This window comes from Ovis aries, chromosome 3 (assembly GCF_016772045.2).
Source record: "Ovis aries strain OAR_USU_Benz2616 breed Rambouillet chromosome 3, ARS-UI_Ramb_v3.0, whole genome shotgun sequence".
Classification (NCBI taxonomy): Eukaryota; Metazoa; Chordata; class Mammalia; order Artiodactyla; family Bovidae; genus Ovis; species Ovis aries.
The window spans coordinates 221,297,050-221,321,107 of record NC_056056.1 but is presented as its reverse complement, the minus strand read 5'-3'; the positions used below and the strand labels follow the sequence as shown (position 1 = coordinate 221,321,107).

Sequence of the window (24,058 nt, the reverse complement as noted above, 5' to 3'; positions counted from 1 at the left end):
CGAACACGTGTGCCTTGCACTGGCAGGCGTGCTCTTCACCGCCGGGTCACCGGGAAGCCCACTTTTAAGGTAGCTTTCCCCACCAGTGACCTCTGGGCTTTTCACGACTCGTGTCACGCCCTGATTAAACCACCGCCCCCCTCGTCCCGGTCTTCGTGCCTTGTCACTCATATCCAGAGCCTCCCTGGAGCCCCCTGCACTTCCTGCCTGGCCTCCCTGCCTCCACTAGTGCAGCTTCCAGGCCCTCTCGAATCTCCAGGCTGTCCGCCCGTCGCTTACCACCGTTGACGGGTGCAGCTCTGTGCGTTTGCTGTGGGCACTGTGGCGCCGGGTCCAGGAGCCTGACTGAGGTTAGCAAATGTCCTCTGTCCCTCGTAGCCCTCAGCAGGCCACCCCTTCCCTGAAGTTCCAGGTGCTTTTCAGAGATGTGAGGACAGAAGTCTGTAACAGGACAGCAACAAACCCTGTCCAGGTGGTAAAGCCTGTGTGCGCTTTATTTCCATAGATGACCCTGTCCAGTCCGGACTTTGCTCAGCGCTACCCAGAGAGCGTACCAATTTCTCTCCCTATCCCAGTGCTTCCCCCCAACCCCCAGCCCCCTGAAGCTGGGACACGCTCTTCAGGCCTTAACTGACCTAGATAGGACTGTGAATTCCTGTCCCAAAGCAGAGCGCTGACTGTGAAGCGGCCGAAAGGTGGCAGGGGGATGGGTGTGGACCTAGGTTCCCCCCTCTGGGGGGTGGGTCTGGGCTCCTGCAGGTGCCCTTCCAGAGGCGCCCCTTTCCCTTCCTTCCCATAAGGGCTGGCGCTGCAGCTCTTGCCATTTTTTTAATATATAATTTTTTGCTTTGAGATGTAATTTACATGCATTGACATTCACTGGTCTTCATTGTACTGTTTGATGAGTTTTGACAGTTTATACACGCAGGTAACTAACTTACACTGGGATGGAGCAGACCACCGCCCCTGGGGGCATTGTGGAGCCTGGCCACGGTGAATCAGGGTGTGCACGACACACGGAAGGTCCTGAAACGTCTGCTCAGCCGTCCCCAAGGCGGTGGGGGAAGGAGCCATTCAGGAAAGCACGTTGTGTCTGGGCACGTGTCTGTCTGCGCAGAGGTGGCCCTGGCCCCTCGTGCTGCCTGCTGGGCTGCAGGGTCGTTAGCACTCCCGGGATGCCCTCTGGGCTGGGCTCTGTTAGGCAGCACCTCGAGGGAACTTGGCAACAGGGCCTCTGGCCCCGGTGAAGCTCCCTGAGAGGCGTCTTCTCCCACCCTGTGCCTGTGGCCACAGGACAAACCTGCCCTGGGCAGACGGTCATCCTGAGGACACGGAGGCTGGTTCTGCTGAGAGCCAGCCAGCGTCCATTTGCGTGTCTCCACCATGGCTGGCCTCGCCCGCGTCCTCTCATCTGTGCTCTGCGCGAATCGCAGCCAGGCCAGGATGCTTCCCAGAGGCGAGCTCTCAGACCACCCCGCCCCACAGCATAAGATGGGTCTGGCACCCAGCAACCTCATGGGGAAGACTGAGCATCACTGGGTTTCTCTCCTGTGGAATGAGCGGGTCTGCAAAGCACCTGCCACGCAGGGCGCCCTGCGGCCAAGCCTCCCATGGCCTCTTCCACGCTCCCTGCCCTGGGCCTGGGTCATCTCAGCGTCAAGTTCAGAAGATACCTTCTAGGGACCTGCCTGACCATCTCCCCCCACCCCAGGTGCTAGTGGCCCTGTCCTAGAAGTGGGGAAACTGAGTCCGGAGATGAAGGCTCTGGTCTAGAGTCTGGGTTGTTTCTCTGGCACGTGGGCGGGAGGGGGGCCGCCTGGTGCTGGGCCCCTCTCTTCTGGAGCTGAGTGTGGTTCCCCCGCACAGGACCACGTGCAGAAGAGGGATCCCTGGGACTCACCACGGCCACTGGCTCCCAGGTCCCAAGGCACTGCCAGGTGTTGCAGTCCCCTCTGCCCTGCTCCGGATGGGTTCTAAGCGCCTCCTGTGCCCCGGGGACGTGGGCCCCAGCAGGGCCCCACTCGCCACGCCAAGCCCCGGGGACCCGGTGCGCCTCTCTGTGTCCTTCCCCTTCCTGTGGCCGCGTCTCATCCTGCGGGACAGGGCTGCCCTGGGGTCCCCTCCTGCTGGCGCCTCCCCAGCTGCTCCCCTGGGGCAGGCCACTTTGCTTCCTGCCACTTTCCTTGTCCACACTGGGGTCCTGAGCTCAGCTCCCAGAAGCATGGAAGCCGCCTAGACACAATGGCACTTTGTCGGTGACAGTAAGCACTCCACCCCCGGCCCTTCTGTGCTGGCGGGACCTGCGTCTCCACTGTCTGAGCAGCCTCAGATCCCAACTCACATCCTCACATCCTGGCCTGGCACTTGCTCGAAGCCTGACCCCAAAGATGGGGACAGCCACCTTGCCTGCTCGCTTCTGTCCACACAGGGCCTGGCACAGAGTGGCTCTCGATAGATGGTGCTGAGCCCAGTTACTGCCCACGGGTCAGAAAGGAAGATGCCTGCCAAGTCGCTTCAGTCGTGTCTGACTCTTGGCGACCCTATGGACTGTAGCCCGCCAAGCTCCTCTGTCCATGGTATTCTCCAAGCAAGACTACTGCAGTGGGCTGCCATTTCCTTCTCCAGGGAATCTTCCCCACCCGGGGATCGAACCCTGGCCTCTTAATGTCTCCTGCATTGGCAGGTGGGCTCTTTACCACTAGGACTACCTGGTCAGAACAGTTCAGTCCAGTTCAGTTCAGTTCAGTCCAGTTCAGTTCAGTCCAGTCGCTCAGTCGTGTCCGACTCTTTGCAATGCCATGAATCACAGCACACCAGGCCTCCCTGTCCATCACCAACTCCTGGAGTTCACTCAAACTAATGTTCATCGAGTCCGTGATGCCATCCAGCCATCTCATCCTCTGTCGTCCCTTTCTCCTCCTGCCCCTGATCCCTCCCAGCATCAGGGTCTTTTCCAATGAGTCAGCTTCGCATGAGGTGGCCAAAATATTGGAGTTTCAGCTTCAGCATCAGTCCTTCCGATGAACACCCAGGACTGATCTCCTTTAGGATGGACTGGTCGGATCTCCTTGCAGTCCAAGGGACTCTCAAGAGTCTTCTCCAACACCACAGTTCAAAAGCATCAATTCTTCGGCACTCAGCTTTCTTCACAGTCCAACTCTCATATCCATACATGACCATAGGAAAACCATAGCCTTGACTAGACGGACCTTTGCTGGCAAAGTAATGTCTCTGCTTTTGAATATGCTATCTAGGTTGAGCATAACTTTTCTTCCAAGGAGTAAGCGTCTTTTAATTTCATGGCTGCAGTCACCATCTGCAGTGATTTTGAAGCCCCCAAAAATAAAGTCTGCCACTGTTTCCACTATTTCCCCATCTGTTTCCCATGAAGTGATGAGACAGATGCCATGATCTTTGTTTTCTGAATGTTGAGCTTTAAGCCAACTTGTTCATTCTCCTCTTTCACTTTCATCAAGAGGCTCTTTAGTTCTTCACTTTCTGCCATAAGGGTGGTGTCATCTGCATATCTGAGGTTATTGATATTTCTCCCGGCAATCTTGATTCCAGCTTGTGCTTCCTCCAGCCCAGCGTTTCTCATGATGTACTCTGCATAGAAGTTAAATAAGCAGGGTAACAATATACAGCCTTGACGTGAAAGGTAGTGGGGGGTTAATCCTGTTTTCCTATTGGCTGCAAGGTCAGGAAATCAAGCCGGGAGCCCATTGCCAAGAGCAGGACCCTGTTCCCCCAGGCAGACTGTCTTTGCAGCGCTCTCGGGAGCCTCTAGGGTCGCTTTCTGTGTCTCCGCCTGGGTGTTGGTGACTTGAGTGTGGACACCTGTTGAAATCGTCAAGCCACACACTCAGGCCTCGTGCTCACTATCAGTCAACCGTTTCTCTGTCTTACTGGGGTGGGGGCCTCTTTGGAGCGCCAGGCGCCTCTGGGGGCCCGGGGCCCACCCCGCCCCACCACCGCCCATGAGAGGCTCACCGCAGGGGACCTCTCTCCCCATAGGGAGCGTGTCCTGGCCGCCAGTGGGCTCCCTGGGGTGCCGTGTAGACACGCTCCCCTTAAATTAGATTGCAGGGCGTCGGAGGTGGCAGGCTAATGAGGTCAGGGCCAGTTGGCGCGGGCGCCTGCCAATCACACGTGGAAATTAGATTTCCTAAATGACCGTTTATTTTCTGAGGCCTGGGGTCGGTGGCGGGCGGCAGTTAGGACACGCCTGTGGATGGCGTCTTCCCATCACTGAGGTCGGTGTTGAAGGTGCACGGAGGTTGGGGGCGGCCTCTGGACCTGGCGGCTGGGGAGCAGCTCTGGGGCCTCCTGTTAGGGGGACAGACACTACTGCGCCCCAAGTCCGTGGGTAGCCAGGGAGCGTGAGGCGAGGGGGCCGGGTGGTCCTTGGGGGCCAGGGGTCGGGGAAGGCAGGAGCCCAGCACGCTGCCCACTTCTCACCCAGGCCCCGGAGGCGGCCCCTTTGCGCTGGGAGGGAAGTGCCCCCTGTGCCTGCCTCCTGCAGCGCTGGACGCGGGCCCACGTCCGTCCCTACAGGATTTGCTCCATCATTCCAGGGGGTGGTCAGGGGAAGGAGAGCTGGTGCAGGGTCTTCCCAGGGTGCCCGCAAGGCCGCAGCCGGAGCCCCTGGGTCCTCTGCACTGACACCGCCTCACCCATCCGTTCTCAGGGCCGAGGGGCTGGCCTCCTCCCTAAGGCGCCTCGTTAGAAGAGGCAGCCCCTTCACTGGGGATGGTGGTGGTGCGGGGGAACTTCCAGTCAGGAGGCGGCCATCCAGGACCGCCTCCTCCCCGTGACTCGGGACGTGTCCACAGGCAGAGCTGGGCAGCATGGGGGTGCCTCCTTCTCAGGGTGCGGGTACCCAGAGCGCCTGAGTAGGGGAACAGGGGCCCTGACTGGCTCCAGCCTCCCCCACGTTTGGTTCTCAGACACAGCGCTGGTTTCCCAGTTGAGATGATGGGAGGTGGCCATTCTCGCTGGCCTTGTGGACACCCCCCAACCCCGGATCCCGTGTGGCTTCAGATGCTGCCGTCTGCGGGGACACGGCCGGCGTACCCCCGCCCCCGCACGCCCACCGCACACCTGCGGTTGCCAGGGACTCGGGGCTGTTTTTTCCTGCACTCTAAAGATCGCAGCCCCCGATACTTAGTCCACAATGCCATTTAGTGTGTGTATTTCCTACTAAATAGCATAAAATTACACCCTTTCAAGTTAATTAAACCACTTTGCCACGCTGGGGGCTGCTGAAAGGATGTTTTAAATGTCAGCGCGGAGTAGCCGCGTGTGTTTTCCGGGGCTCTCTGGTTAAGGATGGCCTTGCCTGTGAAGACCTCTGTGTTGGTTAAGTGGCCCTGGGCAGCCCGCCTCGGCCAGCCCTGTGCGGTCGGGGTCACCGGGACCCAGCCTGGCCAGAGCATCTGGGCCAGCAGCTGATCTCCCCGGAAGCACGCAGTCAACAGCTCTGCCTCGAGTTGGGCATTTGCAGAGCCTCCTAACAGGGCTTTATAAAATGACTCCCCTCGTGGGGCGTGAGGACGCAGGTTTTAGAAGAGGTTTCTTGTTTTAAAGAACCAGTGTTCCGGTCTCCTGAGAGACCCTGGGGTGTAGCCTCCTCTCCCCCAGGAGCTGCAGTGCCCTGGGGACCAGCCCTTGAAGCCCAGGAAGGAGCAGGGTGCTCAGGGCAGGGGGGCCAGTGGGTACCTGTGGGCAACAGCCTTGCAACCTTGGCCAGCCCCAGGAGGGGAGATCACCCCGGCCTCTGTGGCACATGGGCCGCTTGGACACCCTGCCCCTCCAGAGGGCAGCTGGCATGTCTCAAGAGGCGAAAATCCACCCCAGAGGGCTCCCCACCTGACCCACAGTGGGCACCTCAGGTCCTGCCTGCACACAGCGGCTCTGCTTGGCCGGCTACACCAGCCAAGAACCCTCCCAGGCTCCTGGTCGGTCTCGGGGAACAGCCAAGGGAACAGCTCTGGGTGGGGATCCAAGGCCCTGTTTGCTCATGGACACGTATGCGGTGGTTCACGCATTCGGGCGGCCGGGAGGTTTCCCGTCTTCTGAACATTCCCATCCATCCGTCCCCTGCAGACCAACTGTTGGCTCTTCCTAGTCTTGCCCATTGAAGGCGCTGAATGGTGCCCATGCATGTGAGCCCAGTGGCCCCAGGCACGCCCAGACGGGGATGTGCTGATCCTCACTCCATCAGGAGCCCCCACGGCCCTCCCGCCAGCCCTGTCCCCCTGCAATCCTTCCCTCCTCCTCCCTGTCACCACACCTGGTCCCTGATGTGCGTGAGTGAGCTGGAGGACCCACAGCGTGAGTCACACTGGCGGCTCAGGACCAGATGCCTCCCAGTGTCTGACCCTCTGGTCCTGGGAACAGGGGAGGCGGTTCTCGATGCCCCAGCTTCTGGGGTGAGGATGGGTGCTTGACATGACCTAGGCCAGCAGGGGAGTGGAATTCTAGTGCAGGTTGGCTGCCTACCCCCACCCCACCCCCAGTAACTGGGGCTCTGGGTATGCATTGGGTCCCAGCTGTAGACATGGGACATAGGCTGGGAGGAGACCACAGAGGCGGGGGTGCCTTTCCCTGGGTTTTCACAGGCACCCCCAAAGGCCCCTTGATGGTCCTGTGAGGGTGAGCTCGGGGTTAGGGGAGCTGGGCCACGGGCTTGGGGGGCCGATTGGGGCTGGCAGAGTTCGCCTCAGCACAGGGAAGGACGTCTCCGGCATTCCTGAGCGTGATGGAGGCGGCAGTCAGATTTCATCTGCGAATAACAAGCTGGTTTTGCACGACCGTAAAAGTGGTGCTTAGGTTGCGTTAATGTTTATTGGCACTTACGGATGTTGGAGCTCCGTTGTTATGGAACTGTCACAGTGGTTCCATAAAGATGTGAGGAAAATTGCAAGTTGGGAAGCCGCTTGGCCGCCGCAGAGCAGGCAGTTGGCCACCTTCTCTGGGGAGCCCATCATGCTTCTCGGGGGACTGGGGCTGCTGCACCCCTTTCAGACGGGAGCTTCACGGGGTGCAGAAAGCAGGGGCCCCCACTCTGGTCAGCTCAGCACACACCTTCCCGGCCGGGAAGAGGGGCTGGGGAAGCGGATTCTCCCTTCCACGCAGTTCTCGAAGCCGCCGCAGAGCCGATGGTGAGCGTCCGGGGAGCGTCTGGGGCCACAGCTGCCCTGCCCCGACCCAGGGACCCCATGAGCCTCCCAGACGGCTCGTCGAGGTCACAGGGACTGTGCCCGGACACAGGGGGCTTCCTCCTCCTGCCGGGAGCCCGGCTGTCAGGTGGCTCCTGCTCTGTGTCCACGGCGCTGGCTGGAGCCCAGCCACCTGGGTCAGATGGAGGGGACGGACGGACGGACGGATGGGTGCTATAAACAGTGTAGCCTCCTTCCTCGGGGACCACCACTGCAGTGCTGGGGTCTGAGCTCCGTAAGGTTGGGCCCTCCCCGCCCAGCCCGGAGACGCTCCAGCGCCTGCCGGTCAGGCCATGGGCATCTGGCTCCCAGGCCATGCTCCCTGGCCCCTCCTACGTTCTGAACTCCGAGTCCCAAACCCTCCCCTCTGGCTGAGAGTCTCAGCTCAGGACTCAGCTCGCATCACAAGGGTGTGAGTGGGCATCTGAGCAGGGTGATGCGAGGGAGGGGTGGCAGCCCCCAGGATGAAGCCCGCAGACGGGTCTATGGGGACGTTTAGGGGCTCAGGACATGGTGACCCCAGAAACCACCCCCCCACCCCCGGCCAGATGTCTGGCTTCGCACGTGGCAGCCAAGGGCTCAGGCCGTGGCGAGAGCCGGGTCCCGCCGTAGGCTGGCCGTGTAACACCAGCCCCCATCTCATGCCTCGGTGTGGGGGTGGGGGAGGCCTGGCGGAATGTTCTGGCAACTCGGAGGGGAACTGGCAACACCTGCACGGCTCCCTATAGCCAAAGTGAGCTTCTGCTTCTCTTTCCTGGTGAGTGACGAGGAGACAGAAGCCCCGGCCCAGCGCCTGCCCGAGTCAAGCTTGGACAAAAATGCTGCTGCTTGGACCCAGCGACAAGCCGCTCCCAGGCACAAGACCGTATCCCCAGCCGCTCAGCATGCAGACCTCTCACGGGCGCCGATTTGGGGCTGAGCTTCTGGAAGTTTAGGTGGGGGGTGACTGAAGGTGGCCAGCCCGGCAGCTGCTTTCCTTCGCCTGGAGTGCGGGCTTTCCTGGAGGAACCGGGAGCCGCATCCTGGGGTGATCCTGGGGACACAGAGGACCTCCCCTTAACTCCTCAGCGAAGGGCAAATGCTCTGGGTCAGCAGTGGGGCCACAGCGCCCTGTCCAGTCCTGGGGCCTCGGTGGATAGAGATGCGCTGTGGGCTGCCCCGGCGTGGCAGCGGGTGAGCCGCCTAAGGAGCCGCGTCCACCTTGTTCTTAACAAGAAACGTGCCGTGTGGGTGTCATGTCGTTAGGAGGGCTCCCTGTCAGTGTTTCTAGAGTTCCATCCATGTATCTGTGTGGATGTCAACATGGTCTTCATACAGACCCAGAGAAACCCAGCTCTCCTGAGTGTCCCAGGCGGCGGCCCAGGGTGGGGCGCTCTGGAGACCAGGGGCGCTGAGCTGTGGTCGCCTGACCAGTCCGTTCCCTCCCCAGGACCTGGGGGCCAGTTTCTGTGGCTTCATCACCACGCCCGTGCTGGTACTGCCCCTGCACGGAGGGGCCCTGGGACCCACGTGTGTGTTAGTCGCTCAGTCGTGTCCGACTCTTTGCAGTCCTGTGAGCTGCCGCCCTCCAGGCTCCTCCGTCCATGGGATTCTCCAGGCAAGGATACACTGGAGTGGGTGGCCATTCCTTCTCTAGGGGATCTTCCTGACCCTGTGATCGAACCCGGGTCTCCCGCATTCCAGGCAGGTTCTTTACTGCCTGAGCCACCACGGAAGCCTGGGACCCACTCTGAACACCGACGGCTATCATTCCCAAGTCCTCAGAAGCCTGATGAGAGGGAAGGCCATGCTCCCATTTCTGTGATGGGGAAACTGAGTCCCAGGTCACCAGAGCAGCCCTTGCGGGTGGGGGACTGGAGTGCAGACTGCACCCTCTCCACAGGAGTCCTTTAGGAGGGACCTGGCCTAGCTGGACACTTGTGTCCAGGATCTGGGAGCGTCCTGTGGGAGTGAGCCTTTTTCAGCCTTCCTTGGCTCCTCCCATCCCCACCTGAGCATCTCCTTGGCTGGGTGATCACTTGAGGCCTGAGTCATCCACTGCTTCCAATCATCATAGCCTCCTGATGGCCTTGCTTCCCGGGTCTGCAGGCGCTCGGGTCTGAGTGGGGTCAGAGGGCAAGGAGCCGGCGTGGCTTCCTGTGTGTCCTGCACCCTGGCGTGGCCCGTTCGGGGCAGAGCAGGGCCCGGCCTTGCTGCAGAGACACAATCCTTCTCTCCTTGTGGGCACCACCTGCTCCGGGCCAGCAAAACCCAGAAGAGACGTGAGCTTTCAGCTGAGAGTCATGTGGCCTTGGGGGAGAACGCCTTCAGCTTCTGGGCCCTCGTGGCTCCGTCGGGAAACCGAGGGGACGCTGCATGGTGCCCAGGTTCAGACACGTGCTTCACATCATCTGGTTCTCTCAGGGGAGAGCGGAGCTCCCTTTGCAAGCCCCCTGAGCACCGACTTGGGAAGGGTCTCTCCTCCGGGTTCAGACTTTTTAAGATAGAAAAGCTCCCTGGACCCTGATCCCGCAGCCTCTGAGTGGCGGCCTGTGGTCCTTTGTGCCCAGGGGCTGGGTCCTGACATGCAGGTGGAGGGTCAGAGGGCAGGAGTGTCTCTCTGGTGACCACGGGGAAGGCCGGTCACTTCCTTCACAAGGTTGGAGCTTGTGGGGTCGCTGAGCCCCGCCCCCTCCAGGTGTGGACAGGACCCCAGGGCCCCCCAGGAAGCAGGAGGGTCGAGTGTCTGGCAGAAGGCAGTGCAAGACCACACGTGTACTCACACAGCCATCTGCCCCACATAGCACCCCCAGGAGCCATTGCCATGGCAACCCCTCTCTGGTGCTGTCACCTGAGAAGGCCCCTCTGTGAGGCCGGCCCTGCCGGTCCTGAGTGGAAACAGAGGAGTTTTGAAAAATAGCTTCTGATGTCCCGAGTGCAACCGGAGGCAGGGTTGGGTCACCTCTGGGGTACCTGTCTGAGGGTTGGTGGTTTGGGTTTGGGGGATCAGGCTGGGGAAAAGCATGTGGAAGCCCTGGAGTCTGTAGGAACCTCCCACACACCCACCCACCATCCTCTGGCCTCCCACACTCACACTCCAGGGAAGCCCTCTGTGCGGCCGGCATTGAATTGGAAACCTGTGAACGTTTCCAGTTCTGGGGTGGACGCTCACTGCAGGCCTCGGGAGAGGCCATGCGTGGCGTGCTCGACCCAGGGCTAAGCTGGATCTACCCGGTGCCTTCCCACTCGCTGTGACATGCCGACAGCTGTCCTGGGAGAGGGTGTGTGGGGTTGTCTTTGGTTGGCAGTTGTGGAAACTGAGGCACAGAGGGGCTTAGGAGCCTTCCACAGTGCTCAGGGTTGGAGGTTGAGTTCAGGGGCAATGTCAGCCCTGAGTTGAGTCCTGTGAGTGGAGAAAGTTCTGGAAAAGGGTGTCTGGGTGGGGTCTTAGAGGGTGCACGCTCCTCTCTGCCTCAGCTCCATCCCGTGCACTCTGTCCCCCCACGCAGCTTGCGATGACCCTTACCCTGCTCCTGCCCTCCTGCCACCAGGAAAGAGGACTGAGTGCCCCGACCCACTGCGCATGCCTCCCGGTCCTGCTGCTTCCTGTCCCGCTGGCTGGGACTGCCAGTCTCCTGATCCATCCGATCAGAGTCTGGGTGAGAGCTTCCCATCCTGCCCAGCACCCCATTTCCCAGGCCGTGCAGGGTGCTGGGGCTTCAGTGTGAGCCCTGGATGCAGACTGTCCCCAGACACTCCGGGGTCTGTCCCCTGACGCGGAGGAAGAGCTGTTGAAACGAACACAGCGGGAAGCGCGGGACACCAGGCTCTGGTCTCCTTTTCTGCATCCTCCCACTTCCTCACGTTCCTGTACTTCCCTCTCGTCATTGCGGGGAGATGAACACGCGTGCCCCACATGCAAGATGGAGAGACCGATGCTGGAGAGCAGAGCGGACTTCTGCAAGTCGGCCCAACCAGAGGGGCCTCTGCAGGACTGGCTGCTGGACAGGCTGACCCCAAGGCCGTCCCTGCTGGAGTGCCAGGCTGCACCTCCCTCCCACGCTCGGTGTCCCGCTTCCAGGCGCCAGCCCGGCCAGGTGTGACCCACTCCCTCTACGTGGCGCTCGCAGAGCCAACGTGCACCAGGCTCTGTACGGATCCTGGGTGCCCACTCCCGTTAGCCCGCTGCCACAGAGACGTTCCCCGTCGTGGACAAGAAGACGGCGCAGAGAGCTGGGGGCCACATGCACCTGGTGCCAGAACCCGAGCCCAGCCCGTCCGTGCCCGGGCACCATCAGACACACCTGTCTGCTGGGCGCCTCCCACCCGCCTCGGCCGGGACTGAGCCTGTCCGAGGTTTCCCAGGCTGCCCCGGGGATGCCACCGATGCAGGAAAACACAGGAAGTTATCTTTGACTTTTATGGCCCCTTTTTCCCTATTAAAATGCTTAAAGCTGTAACTGTCATCATAAGGAGCTCATTTATCTTGAACAGAGTGTGGCCATAAACTATCCGGGGCTGGTGGAATAGCCCCTGAGATGATTGTTTCTGCTGCTATCGATAAATTCCGACACAGAGCAGAAAGGTCAGCCCCTGCCAGATAAACTGTCTCTTCAGCCTGTTAATTAAAGGTTTATAAGGACGTGGAAGAACGTGCTCTGGGCTAAGCCTTGGAGCGAAGGGGAACAGATACCTGGCGATGGGGGGATGGACAGGGGAGGAAGGGGGCTCTGGTGTTCCTGGAGGAAACCCGCAATTCCCGGAAACCTGCTCAGCAGCCTGTTTGATAAACTCCTTCCCAAAGGCTAGGACTTCGGGCTTTGACTTAGGGAGTCAAAGCCTCCCTCCCTACCTCTCCTGCTCCCCTGGCACCCGGACACCCTGCAGAGTGCTCCCTGAAGAGTCAGCGGGCACCCTGAGTCCCAGGCAGTGGCGTAAACGTGGAGTCAGCGAGTAGATGACCTTTATTCTGTGATCGTCCCACAGGTGTTCACTGTTTCCCCCGTGGCAGCTCAGGTTTCTTTCTTGATCACCGAGTATTTGAGAGTGAGGTCAAAGTAAAGTTCCCCGTCTCCTTCATCCTCTGACTCACCCCAGCCTCGGGGGCTCTGCCCCTCCAGCCACCTCTGCCCATGCCTCCCCATCGTGGTCCCCTCCCCCAAGTCCCCTCCCTGGTTGTGAATTTCTCAGTGCATGGACAGAAGTCACCAGTGTGTCTCAGGTCAGGAGAGAGGGCTGAGCATCGACCTGCAATGAAGGCGTAGATGGACGGTGGCGCGTGTGAGACACACGGACACAGAGCGAAAGAGGAACCCAGAGAGGAATTAATATAGAAACACAGGACGCATGTGCCCAAGTGGATGCCAAATAATCAAATAGCTGGTGCAGTAACACACTCAGAATCGGATGCACGGCAACCCTCACGCCTTTCCGTGCAGATATGCATGGACTGGAAAAACACACAGGTGGCGTGCAGCGCTCGCCTGGATAGCCTGTTCGGGGATCTTAGCCAGAAGGGAGTCCCCAGGGAAGGCAGCTTTGTGTCTGTTCTCTGGCTTCTGTGGGCGTTGGGCGTGGATTTGCCTTTGTGGTCCCGAGGCCCTGGGGTCTTCGAGCAGGAACCCCTGCTTCCAGGGGGCAGCACGGCCCCACCCGCAGATGGAGCCGAGTGCCCATGTGGGCCTTTTACGGCAGAACCTGCTGGAGGGACAGGCTGGTTTCTTCTCGGCCCACAGTCCCCAGGTTGGCAGAATCACCTGGGAGTTTATTTAATCAAATGGTGCTCCCTTTGTGCCTGCCGCTCACCTGTGCAGCTCTGGGCTGGGGCCCAGGGGTTGACAGCAGACAGACTCCACAGGTGATGCTGGATGCAATGGCGGGTCCAGGGGCAGCTGAGGGCACTGCCTTCTATGTGCATCCCTCTGCAAGAGGTGGGCAGAATCTTTAAGACACGGGCATTGGACAGGTCTTGCTACACCGTGCTGGAGAGGGAAAAACGGCACGGTGGATTGAGACGCTCCCTCATAGAGTGACCGTGTTTGCTTGGATGCTCTCTGCATTGCGTATAAAGCTCTATTCCAGCAAATGTCCATGGTGAATTTCCAGTTAAATGTGGATAATTTGGCTCCATGCAGAGAGGCAGGCAGCTGGCTGGAAGGACATGAACCTCAGAGCTTGTCCACTTGGGGCAGGTGGGAAATTCCAGAGGAGGGAGGGGACCACCCCATCGTGACCAGGAGAAGCAGCTCTGTGGGTTGTGGAGCCTCTGTCATCTCTGGGGAAGGATGATACTCCTTCCAGGACAGAGAGCTTTAAGGGGGGAAATAGGGAGGGATTTTATTTTTAGCAGCTATATTGTATATATTAGAATAATATATATATTAGAATATATATATTAGAATATATATATTAGAATAATATATACACTAAAGTGTTATATTTAAAAAGTGCCAGGTGTTTGGCATAGGCATCCATCTGTGAAACCACCACTAGAATCAAGATGTTTGACATAGACGTCCATCTGTGAGACCATCACTAGAATCAAGATAGAAAACACACCCTTGACCCTCAAAAGTTTCCCTAGGCCTGTGTAGTCCCTTCCTTTCATCCCCTATCTTGATACAGTCTCTAATTCCTTTAGATGAGTTTGCATTTCCTGGAATCTCATGTAAATGACATCATATAATAATATGTGCTCCCTTTTTTGACTGGCTCCTTCCATTCAGCAAAACCACTTTGAGATGCATCCATGCTGTGCATATCAGTTGCTCAGTCCTCATTCCTTTTTCATTGCTGAGTAATATTCCTTTGGGTGGATATGCCACAGTTTGCTCATCTGTGGACCTGTTGTGGACCCGTTGATGAACATCTGGGCTGTTTCCAGTAGAGCTGCTGGGAATGTTCCTGAACATGCCTCTGTATGGACATGTGCTTTCATTTTCCTTGAGTAATGTCTAGAGGCAGCATGTTTTAGTTGGGACTGCTGCAACAAAAACACCATCAACCTGGGGGCTTAAACAACAGACACGTATTTCTCAGAGTTCTGGAGGCTGCGAAGTCCAAGATCAAGGTGCTGGTTGATCTGGTTCGAGGTGCAAACCCTCTTCCTGATTTGCAGATGGATGTTAACCTTTGTCCATTTCAGCTGCGAGAACAAAATGCCACAGACTGGGTGGTTATTGTACATAGAAACTTACTGGGACTTCCTTGGCAGTCCGGTGGTTAAGACTCTGCCCTTCCAGTGTGGGAGGCTTGTGTTCCATCCCTGGTCAGGGAAGTAAGATGCCACATGCTACACAGCCAAAACTGAAAAAAAAAAAAGTGTTTCTTTGAATGAGTATTAAACTTCACCAAGTGTCTTTGAGACATCCAGCGGAGATGATATTAAAAAAAAAAAAAAGAAGAAAACGCTTACTGCTCACAGTTCCAGAGGTTGGTAGCTGGAGAGCAGAGTGCCAACTTGGCCAGGTGAGGGCTTTTTCCGGCTGCAGACTTCTTGCCTGGAGGAAGGGGCTAGAGTTGCTGCAGCCTCTTTTATAGGCAGGAATCTCATTCATTTCATCAGGATTCCACCCTCCTGGCTGAAGCACCTCCCAAAGGCCTTGCCTTCTAACACCATCACTTCAAGCATTAGAATTCGAACAAATGAATTTTAAGGGGACGCTAATATTCAAAAGTCTTCCCTGGTGTCTCAGATGGTAAAGAATCCACCTGCAATTCAGGAGACAAAGATTCGATCCCTGGGTTGAGAGGATCCCTGGAGAAGGGAATGGCTACCCACTCCCATATTCTTGCCTGGAGAATCCCATGAACAGAGGAGCCTGCCAGGCTTCAGTCCATGGGGTCACAAATAGTCAGACACGACTGAGTGACTAACACTTTCACTTTCAACATTCAAACCACGGCAGACTCCTTGCTGTGTCCTCACGTGGCAGAGACGAGAAGGAAACCCTCTCAAATCTCTCCTTACGAGGGCACTAATTCTGGAGTGCTTATCTAGACCATCTCTAATTCCTGATACTGAGGGGAGGGAAAGGGAACGAAGCCTTTTAAAATGTTCTTATTTCAATTGTTATTTACAATTAGTTTTATGTTGTGACATCTGATTCAAGACTAGGTTTAGAAAAGAAGCTAGACCTCTTGCTGTGTCTGTCTGAAGGGCTTCCCAGTGGCTCAGAGGGAAAGAATCCGCCTGCCAATGCAGGAGATGCAGGGGGTGTGGGTTTGATCCCCGAGCTGGAAAGATCCCCTGGAGGAGGTGATCACGACCCTCTCCAGCATTTTTGCCTGGAGAATCCCATGGACAGAGGAGCCTGGAGGGCTGCAGTCCACCAGGTCTCATGACTCAGACATGACTAAGTGAGCATGCATAATCCCATCAAGAGGCCTCCACCTTCATGACCTGGTCACTCTCAAAGGCTGCATCCGTGAAAGCATCACACTGAGGATTAGTGTTTCGACACGCACGTTCTGGGGGACACCGACATTCAGTCCATAGCAATACACATACATTTAACTTTTTACAAAACTGTCAAACTGTTCCTTATACCAGTTTATGCTCCCAAGAGTGGCGGTCGGACTGCATCCCGTCCTCACCAGCCCTGGGCTCGGCCAGCTCTTCTTATCGTCACCCTCTGAATGGGTGTGTGGTGGTATCTTACTATCGTTTAATTTGCATTTCTCTAATAACTCATGATATTTAGTATCTTTTCAGTAGCTTATTTGCCATCAGCATATCTTCTTTAGTGAACTGTTCTGTTCGAATCAGTTTTTAATTGGGTTGTTTTCTGATTAGTGCGTTTTGGCCGTTCTTTTATATATTCTGGGTACAAGTCTTTTTATCAGATAGGTGATTGGCAAAGTGTTTTTTTTCCCTTTGGCCGTGACTCATTTTTCATTCTCTTAAAAACTGTCTTTCCAACTTCAGTTGTTTCTGAAGTTCAGTTGATTAATTTCTTCTTATGTGGGGTGTATCTTTGGTGTTGTATCCAAGACTCTGTGCCTGAACCACAGCCCCCAGATTTCCTCCCGTGTCGCGTCCCCGAGCCCCGTCCCATCTGAGTGCTGCCCTCCGTTGTCTTCCAGGCTTTGGGAACCATCACTGCAGTGCCTGTCACTGGTCCTCAGGTCAGCTCCTTGCAGAGGTTGGCCGGGCAAGGAGCAGCAGTGCTACCTCAGGTAAGCAGCCTGCGGCGGGCCCTGGGGTGTCTGTCTGTCCACAGCCCCTCAGCACTGAGGTTTTAGGTGCAACCACAAGGGAGTCCCTTTCCTCTCTTGCCTCCTCTGCCCACCTTCCAGAGGAGATGTTTGGACTAGACCCCATTTTTCACACACTGAAGAACTGAGAAATCAGTTCAGTGGGTCATGACCAGGATTTTTTTTTTTTAATGGAATAAACTGTGCTTGACTAGAATCGAGCAGATGCATCGGAAACACTGTTTTGTGGGCAGAGTTTGTTTCCGGACTGGATCACGATGTAATGAAGACTTTTGAGTATGGGCCACGGTTAAGAAAGTGTGAGAAACTCTGGACGAGCAGGTGCCCTTGGGAGACGCTGGGCCAGGTGCCCCCGGCTCAGTCTGGGGCCCCCGAGACTGGGCTCAGCACTCTGGACCAGTCAGCTGACCTCTAACCTTCCTGGGCGGAGTCTCCTCTTCTGCAGAGGGGGTGTTGCCAGTGCCTCCCTGGCCTTGAGGGCTGAATCGGGACACAAGAGCCTTTGTAGCTGGGCCAGGTCTGGAGCAGAAGCTTGCCGGTGGGGACTCAGCTTAGTGAGGCACCTGCTGCTGAGCTGCCAGCTGCCCAGGTGATGCCGGCTCCTGCCTGTCCTGGGGCTGCAGGCTGCACAGACGCCCTCAGCCGGAACCCAGTGAGGGGCAGGGGCCCAGGGCCCTCTTGTCGTCGTGGCAGCCCCTCTGAATGCCCATCTGTGCTGAATTCACCAGGATCCTGTCCCCAGCAGGCTCAGATTCCAGGAGGGGGACAGATGAGGAGTCAAGACGCTGTGAACCCAGAGTGACTGGCCTGAGTTAGAAGGATTCCCGGGGTGCTGTGGGAATAGCACCTCATAGCCTGCCTGAGGGTCAGGGAGGGCTTCCTGGAGGAGGTGGTACCGGAAGCAGGTCCCCAGTCTCTACACCGCCATCCCCTCTCCTCTAACACGGGGGTCTCTGAGCCAGGTCACGTCCCTGCCCCTGCTCTGGAGTCTTCCCCAAGTCCTGGCTCTGCTCAGGACTGCTCTTCAGCCGGGCCTGTCAGCAACCTCCTGTGTGTCTGATCATGTCCCCGACCCTCCCTTCCCCAGGTTAGGCCAAAGACTCTGATCCCAGACAGCCTCCCCGTCACCCCGGGCCGGGACCGGCCACCCAAGCAGCCCCCAACATTCCAGAAGGCCACCGTGGTCAGTATCAAGAACCCCAGCCCCGCGCTCCCCACCGCCAACAACACCGTGAGCCATGTGCCAGCGCCCGGCAGCCAGCTGCGGGCCCTGCCTGAGCCCGCCGCTGTCAGCTCTCCTCTGAGCGGCGCCGGGGTGGCCTACGCCATCATCTCCACCGCCCCCAGCAATGCCGCCGCCCTGGCCCCCAGCACCGCCGTGTCCGTGGTCAGCGACAGCGTCAAAGTCCAGCCCCTCCTCATCAGTGCCGACAACAAGGTGAGGGAGGGCAGGCTCCCCGCGGGCCAGGGCAGCGTGAGCGACCGGCTGGCGGAACGATCGAGTGGCCGAGTGAATGGATGGAGTGAGAGCAGAGGAGTGAATGGACAGTGAGACTGGACGAGTCGGTGAGGGAACGGATGGGGTGGGGCTATAAGTGAGTGGGTGAGCCGGTGGGAGGATAAATGGTGTACGAAAGAGGAATCAAGAGGATGAGCCGGTGTGGGAAGAAGGTGGGGTGCAAAGGGAGTGAGTACGTGAGTGGAAGACTATGTGGCCAGGGACTTGCCAGGTGGTCAGGGGTTGAGACTCCTTGACTCTACTGCAGGGGACACAGGTTCGATCCCTGGTCAGAATCTAAGATCCTGTATGCCTTGCGGTGTGCACCCCCTCCCCCCAAAAAGGAAAAAAAAGACTGTGTGGCTGAATGAATCAGTACCCGTGGGAAAAGAACAATGCCTCGACAGATGAAGTATTTCATTTGTTGGAATAATTAACTAGCTAATAAATTGTGTGGCCGAGTGGGTGGCTGAAGAGCCCCTGCTGATGGAGGGAGGGAGTCGAGGACTTTATAGGCCCCGGTTGCCCCCTCTGTGATGCCCCCCTCCTCATTCCTCTATGATCCTGCAATTCCAGGCCCCGTGCCTGAAGGGGGTGGACACATCTGGCCCCCAGTTCTGCAGCCCTGCCCGTGGGGGCCCCTCCAGCCCCCCTCACCTGTCCACCCTGTAGTCCCTGCCCGCGGGGCCCCTCCAGTCTCCACCTCACCCCTCCACCCTGTAGTCCCTGCCCGCGGGGCCCCTCCAGTCTCCACCTCACCCCTCCACCCCGTAGTCCCTGCCCGCGGGGCCCCTCCAGCGGCCCCTCACCCTCCACCCCATCTTCTAGGTCATCATCATTCAGTCTCAAGTGCAGCCGCAGCCCGAGAACACCACAGAGTCGCAGGCGCCCACAGAGGAGCCGTCTCGGGGGGCTCAGGCCAGCAGCAAGAGGAAGGAAGAGCGGCCCTCGAGCCAGGAGAACCCCGAGGTGGGTGGCGGTGGTGTACGGGCCGCTGTAGGACGTGCCCCGAAGGGGCTGGGGCGGAGACTGGCCCCGGGAGCTGAGGTCCCGCTGTTGGCGTGCCCCAGACTTGCTGGCTGAGGGGCTGTGTGGGGCAGTGCTAAGCTCTGACCCTGGACCAGTCTGCCTGGCTTGGCCTCCCAGTCCGGGTGGGGCCCCACAGGCCTCCCAGTCCTGATGCTGGGTGAGGGGAGGGCATCACGTCCGTTTCCTCGTCTGTGAGATGGGAGGGGTGAGTCTGCCTTCCTGGCAGCGTTGTTGGGAGGATCTCACGGTCTGTGTCCACTGGGGTCCCGGAAGTGAGCCTGGGCGCTGCTGGCTGTTGCCCCGCACTCCCGAGCCCGGCTGTCCCCCCATCCCGTCCCCCTGTCCTCAGAACCCCCTGTCCAGGGGACAGTCCTCCTCTTGGCAGCACGTGACCCTGAGGCCGTCCTGCTCCTCCCTCCACCCCACTGTTCACTGAACGACTGAAGGCAGCCCAGGATGACCCTGCAGGCCCTAAAAGTCAGCTGTTTATTGAACTTTTAGTCACAGTAGGTGGTGTCCTTGTGTTCCTGCTGGCATCCTCAGCTGTCCTGGGCCAAAATCACCCCCTCTGGGCCTTTTTCCCTGTGACTGCCCCTACCTGGCCCCTGTTCCTCTCCCTACTGACTGTTTTGTCTTACAAGATCACCTTCAGAAACCATCTCCTCCAGGCAGCCTTCCCTGACCACCTACCACCAGCAGACCCCCCTGGGCTCCTCCAGCTCCCGTTGGTTCTGTTTATCAGAGCGCGGTCATCTGAAGAAGTCACTCAGCCATTCGTCCAGTCGCTTATTTGTCAATCACAGCTCAGCCTTTGCTGCAGGCCAGGCTCTGGGCTGAGGATGGGGACGGTGAGACAGGGCAGACGTAGCTAGTCCGAGCACGAGGACGCTCACTCCTACCGCCAGACACAGGCACGGCCATTCGGACTTGAATCTGGGTTAGAATAAATGGCAGGTGTCGTCAGAGAATTACAAATTCTGAGCTGTGGGAGATCCAGGAAGGAGAGCTTCCCGTGGTGCTGGTGGTAAACAACCCGCTTGCCAGTGCAGGAGAAATCAAGAACGGCGGGTGTGATCCCTGGGTCAGGAAGATCTCCTGGAGGAGGGCACGGCAACCCACTCCAGTATTCTTGCGTGGAGAATCCCGTGGACAGAGGAGCCTTTGCGGGCTACAGTCTGTGGGATCGCAAAGAGTCAGACATGACCGAAGCGACTTAACACACAGGGAGAGGGAGGAGGCCTTGGAGGGGAGGGGTGTGATCACGGGGATGGGAACGGAGAGGGTTTCAGGAGAAGGACGAGTGGCATGTCAGCTGGAGGACACTGCCCAGGCAGTCACGCGGACATGGGGAGAGGACTCGGCACGCCCGGAAGATTGGCCGGTCTCTGGACCCCGGGTAGCACGTGTGGGTGGAATTTCTAGGTGTTGTTCGTCAGTCACTCAGTCATGTCCGACTCTTTGCGACCCCGTGGGCTGCAGCACGCCAGGCTTCCCTGTCCTTCACCATCTCCCGGAGTTTGCTCAAACTCGTCCAGGGTCAGTGATGCTACAGAGAACTTCTCAACATGGGGTTAAAGATAGACAGCGGAGGCTGGTTCTGGAAGACCCGGATGCAGGTGGCCAAGGGGGAGCTTCATTCCTTGGGTAGTAGGGAGCCATGGAATGTCTTTGAGCAGGAGAGTGACTTGGCTATTGTCCGCAGACACATCCAGAAAGCCTGCTGGCAATTGGTAGAGTGGACTAATCACCAAGGTTGAGATGCGGCCAGTCTTCTCTCTGGCTTCAGGCCCAGTCTTGTCCCAAGAGAGACAGCCCATTCTATTTGGTGGTAATGAATGAGCACCCACTGTGTGCGAGGTGGGGCTGAGGGGCCAGCTCACAGGTCAAGCTCCCATGAGCATCCTTCTGTCCTCCGATGGGGTTCTCTGCACCCTTAATATTCAGGAAGGATTTCTGGGTGGCTTCTCTTTGTTCTTTCAAAGTATATCTTAGTCAATTATTGTGCGTTTATACAATTAGTATAATCACATCTAACTACATAATTAGCGTAAATACATGTAATGACTTAAATAGAACGTGCAGTCACAACACGCCCTGGTGTAAAAATCCTTATTGAAGTTGCTTTTAGAAGAAGGCTGGGAGCTGGTGTGTTGCATAGACGCAGGCTTCCCAGTGGCCTTTGAACCTGTTTGTGAAGAACCTAAGTCAAGAGCGCTTTAAGCCAGAGCAGCAGCTGCCCCAGAAATGTCCTTAGATGCACCAGTCGCGGACTCGGGGGGCCAGGGGTGGGCGTGGATTGGGGCTAAAGAGACGCTGGCTGGGGCTGGTAAGGCTCAGGTGTGTGGTGGCTTCCGGTGGCCGTTGAGATACCAGTGTCTGTACACCCGCATACACACTTTCTTTGGAGCCCACAGCCAGGGAAACGAATAGCACAGAAAAGGCCAGGCTCTGACTGAAGAAGCCAGGGACTCTGGGACAGGATGGAATCCGCCGAGCCTGGGGCAGGAGCCAGGCTGCCTGTGAGATGAGCTGGGCTCGGGCACATGATGGGACAGCACCCACACAAGGCATCGAAGGGACCTGGGGCAGTAACACCCCGCTTCCCTGCCGAGCGACCCTCCATCACTAACTACACTTCCTCCCCTTCCTCTGCAAAGCGGATGGGGCAGAAATGACAGCATTCACTATACAGACGAGAAGATGGGCTCAGAGAGGTCGGCGTGTCTGCGGTCACCAGGCTGTGCACTCAGCTGGGACAGACCCTGGTCGCCTGGCTCCTGCCCCAGGCTCGGCAGATTCCATCCTGTCCCAGAGTCCCTGCCTTCTTCAGGACAGAGCCTGGCCTTTTCTGTGCTATTCGTTTCCCTGGCCTCGGGCAGCATCTGACCAAGCTGGTCACTCTCAGATTAGTCTGTGCCCCATGGAACGGCAGCTAGAGTAGGAGTCCTGGCCCCATTCCAGCCTGGCCCCAGCCCCAGCCCCAGCCCTAGACATAGCCCCAGCCCTGGCCACAACTCAACCCCGGCCCTGGCCAAACCCCAGTCACAGCCACAGTCCCGGCCCTAGACACAGTCCCAGCCGGACCACAGTCCCAGCCGGACCACAGTCCCGGCCACACCCACAGCCCCAGCCTAGGCCACACACACCCCCAGCCCTAGCCCAGGCCACACCCCCAGCCTAGGCCACACCCCCAGTCAGCCCAGGCCATACCCCAGCTCACAACCCCAGCCTAGGCCACACCCCCAGCCCTAGCCCAGGCCACACCCCCAGCTCACACCCCCAGCCTAGGCCACACCCCCAAGCACAGCCCCGGCTACACCCCAACCACACCCCCAGCCTAGGCCACACCCCAACCACACCCCCAGCCTAGGCCACACCCCCAGCCCTAGCCCAGGCCACACCCCCAGTCTAGGCCACACCCCAAGCCCCAGCCCAGGCCATGCCCCAGCCCAGGCCATACCCGAGCTCACACCCCCAGCCTAGGCCACACCCCCAGCTCTAGCCCAGGCCACACCCCCAGCCACAGCCGGGCCACCTGTCTCGCAAGACCCATGCACGCAGATGCTCCTTCCCTCTCTGCAGCCCTGCTGCCACAGCCCTTGACCCTGCCTCCCCTCTGCCCAGGCTCCCAGCGCCTAGATGTTTCCCCTCTGCAGCTAGAAGGGTCTTCCTACAATTCACCAGAAATAACCAAGTCACCACCCTTTGTTTTTAAAAATGTTTTCCAGCTTTATCGAGATGTAGTTGGCGTATAACCTTGCGTAAGTTTAAGGTTCACAATATAATGATTTGAGATATGTATATACTGCAACAGGAGCACCACAGGAATTGCAGTTAGCATATCCATGGTTATCCATTTTTGTATTATCCATTGTCACCTCCATGGTTGTTTATTTTTGTGTGATGAACACCTGCTTTTCAAATCTACTCTCAGCAGCCTTCACATTTACAGTATGGTACCACTGGCTCTAGCCACATGCTATACGTTATTTATCGCACAACTGGAAATTTGTAGTTTGTCATTACCGTCACAGCCCAGAGCAGCTAAGGAGACAGGATGACTCATGTCCAGTGGGATCCTGGAACAGCGAAAGAGCATTAGATAAAAACTAAGGAAACCCCAAATAGAAAAGCTGGGTTAATCCTTTTCTGTTGCCTTCCCTCAGAAAATCGCCTTCATGGTGGCGCTGGGCCTGGTGACGACGGAGCACTTGGAAGGTGAGGACCCCCGCAGTGGGGCTGGGCCTGGCTGCCGGGTGGGTGGGTCAGGTGGCTGACTGGGCATCAGACAGAAGCAGTGGGTCTCAGATTCCCGGTCAGATGTGACCCACCTTCCGCGAGGTCGGTGTTGAGTGCCTGGTTGTCATCACTGAGACCAAGGAGCCCACCCGCTCTCCCGGCTTGACTCTGCACAGAAACCTCTGTGTGTCAGTGGATGGACTTTGTGGGTTCTCTGCCCCTCAGTTGGAGGCAGCACCGTGAAGTGATAAGATCGGGGTGCCCAGCTCTGCCATGACTGACGGCTCAAGCTTGGGCAAGTCACCCAGCTCCTCTGGGCCTTAGTTTCTCCATCTGTAAAATGGGATAATAGCCAACTCTTCCTCCTGGGGTTGTTGGCTAGAACCAAGAGGAGCAGCAGCCACCTCCCCTTCTGTCAAGTTGGCCTGTGGACTCATGTCCATCCCAGACGGGTCGGTGGAAATCAGCACATTGAACAGACAGATCGTCGTGGCACTATAGGTGCCGTTCGACTTCACCGATGAGAGCAATTGCAGATGAGCTCTGTGTGTCGTCACAGAATCTCAGGGCCTAGAAAGCATAGGACCAACCGTCTCGTGGCACGTGTGGGGAAGCAGAGGCCAGAGACGTTGATTCACTTGCTCAAGGTCACGCAACTAGCCACCATCAGGCCCAGGGTGGCATCCATGTCTCCTGACTCATGACCCAGAGTGTTTTTCCACAATTCCAACCTCACTGCTAAAGACATTTTATAAAGTGAGAATACCCCTGCACCTCAGAGAGACCTGGATTCAGGAAGGAATTGAATACCCCGGCGCCCGAGGCTCGGACCAGCTCTCACCTCAGGTGAAGGTTGTCTCCAGGACAGCACGTGAAG

The 24,058-nt window shown here is 57.8% G+C and overlaps 1 protein-coding gene across 3 annotated transcripts in view; it reads left to right on the top strand.

Annotated features, from left to right (window-relative positions):
- Window positions 1–24,058, top strand: part of PHF21B (PHD finger protein 21B) — an 87,872-nt gene that overhangs the window by 51,474 nt on the left and 12,340 nt on the right. For all 3 annotated transcript variants that reach the window (XM_060414293.1, XM_027968201.3, XM_042247871.2), the window contains 4 exons: window positions 16,284–16,376; window positions 17,503–17,853; window positions 18,742–18,882; window positions 23,109–23,160. In XM_060414293.1, the coding sequence (XP_060270276.1) occupies window positions 16,284–16,376; window positions 17,503–17,853; window positions 18,742–18,882; window positions 23,109–23,160 (637 nt within the window). The remainder of the gene's footprint in view (window positions 1–16,283; window positions 16,377–17,502; window positions 17,854–18,741; window positions 18,883–23,108; window positions 23,161–24,058) is intronic.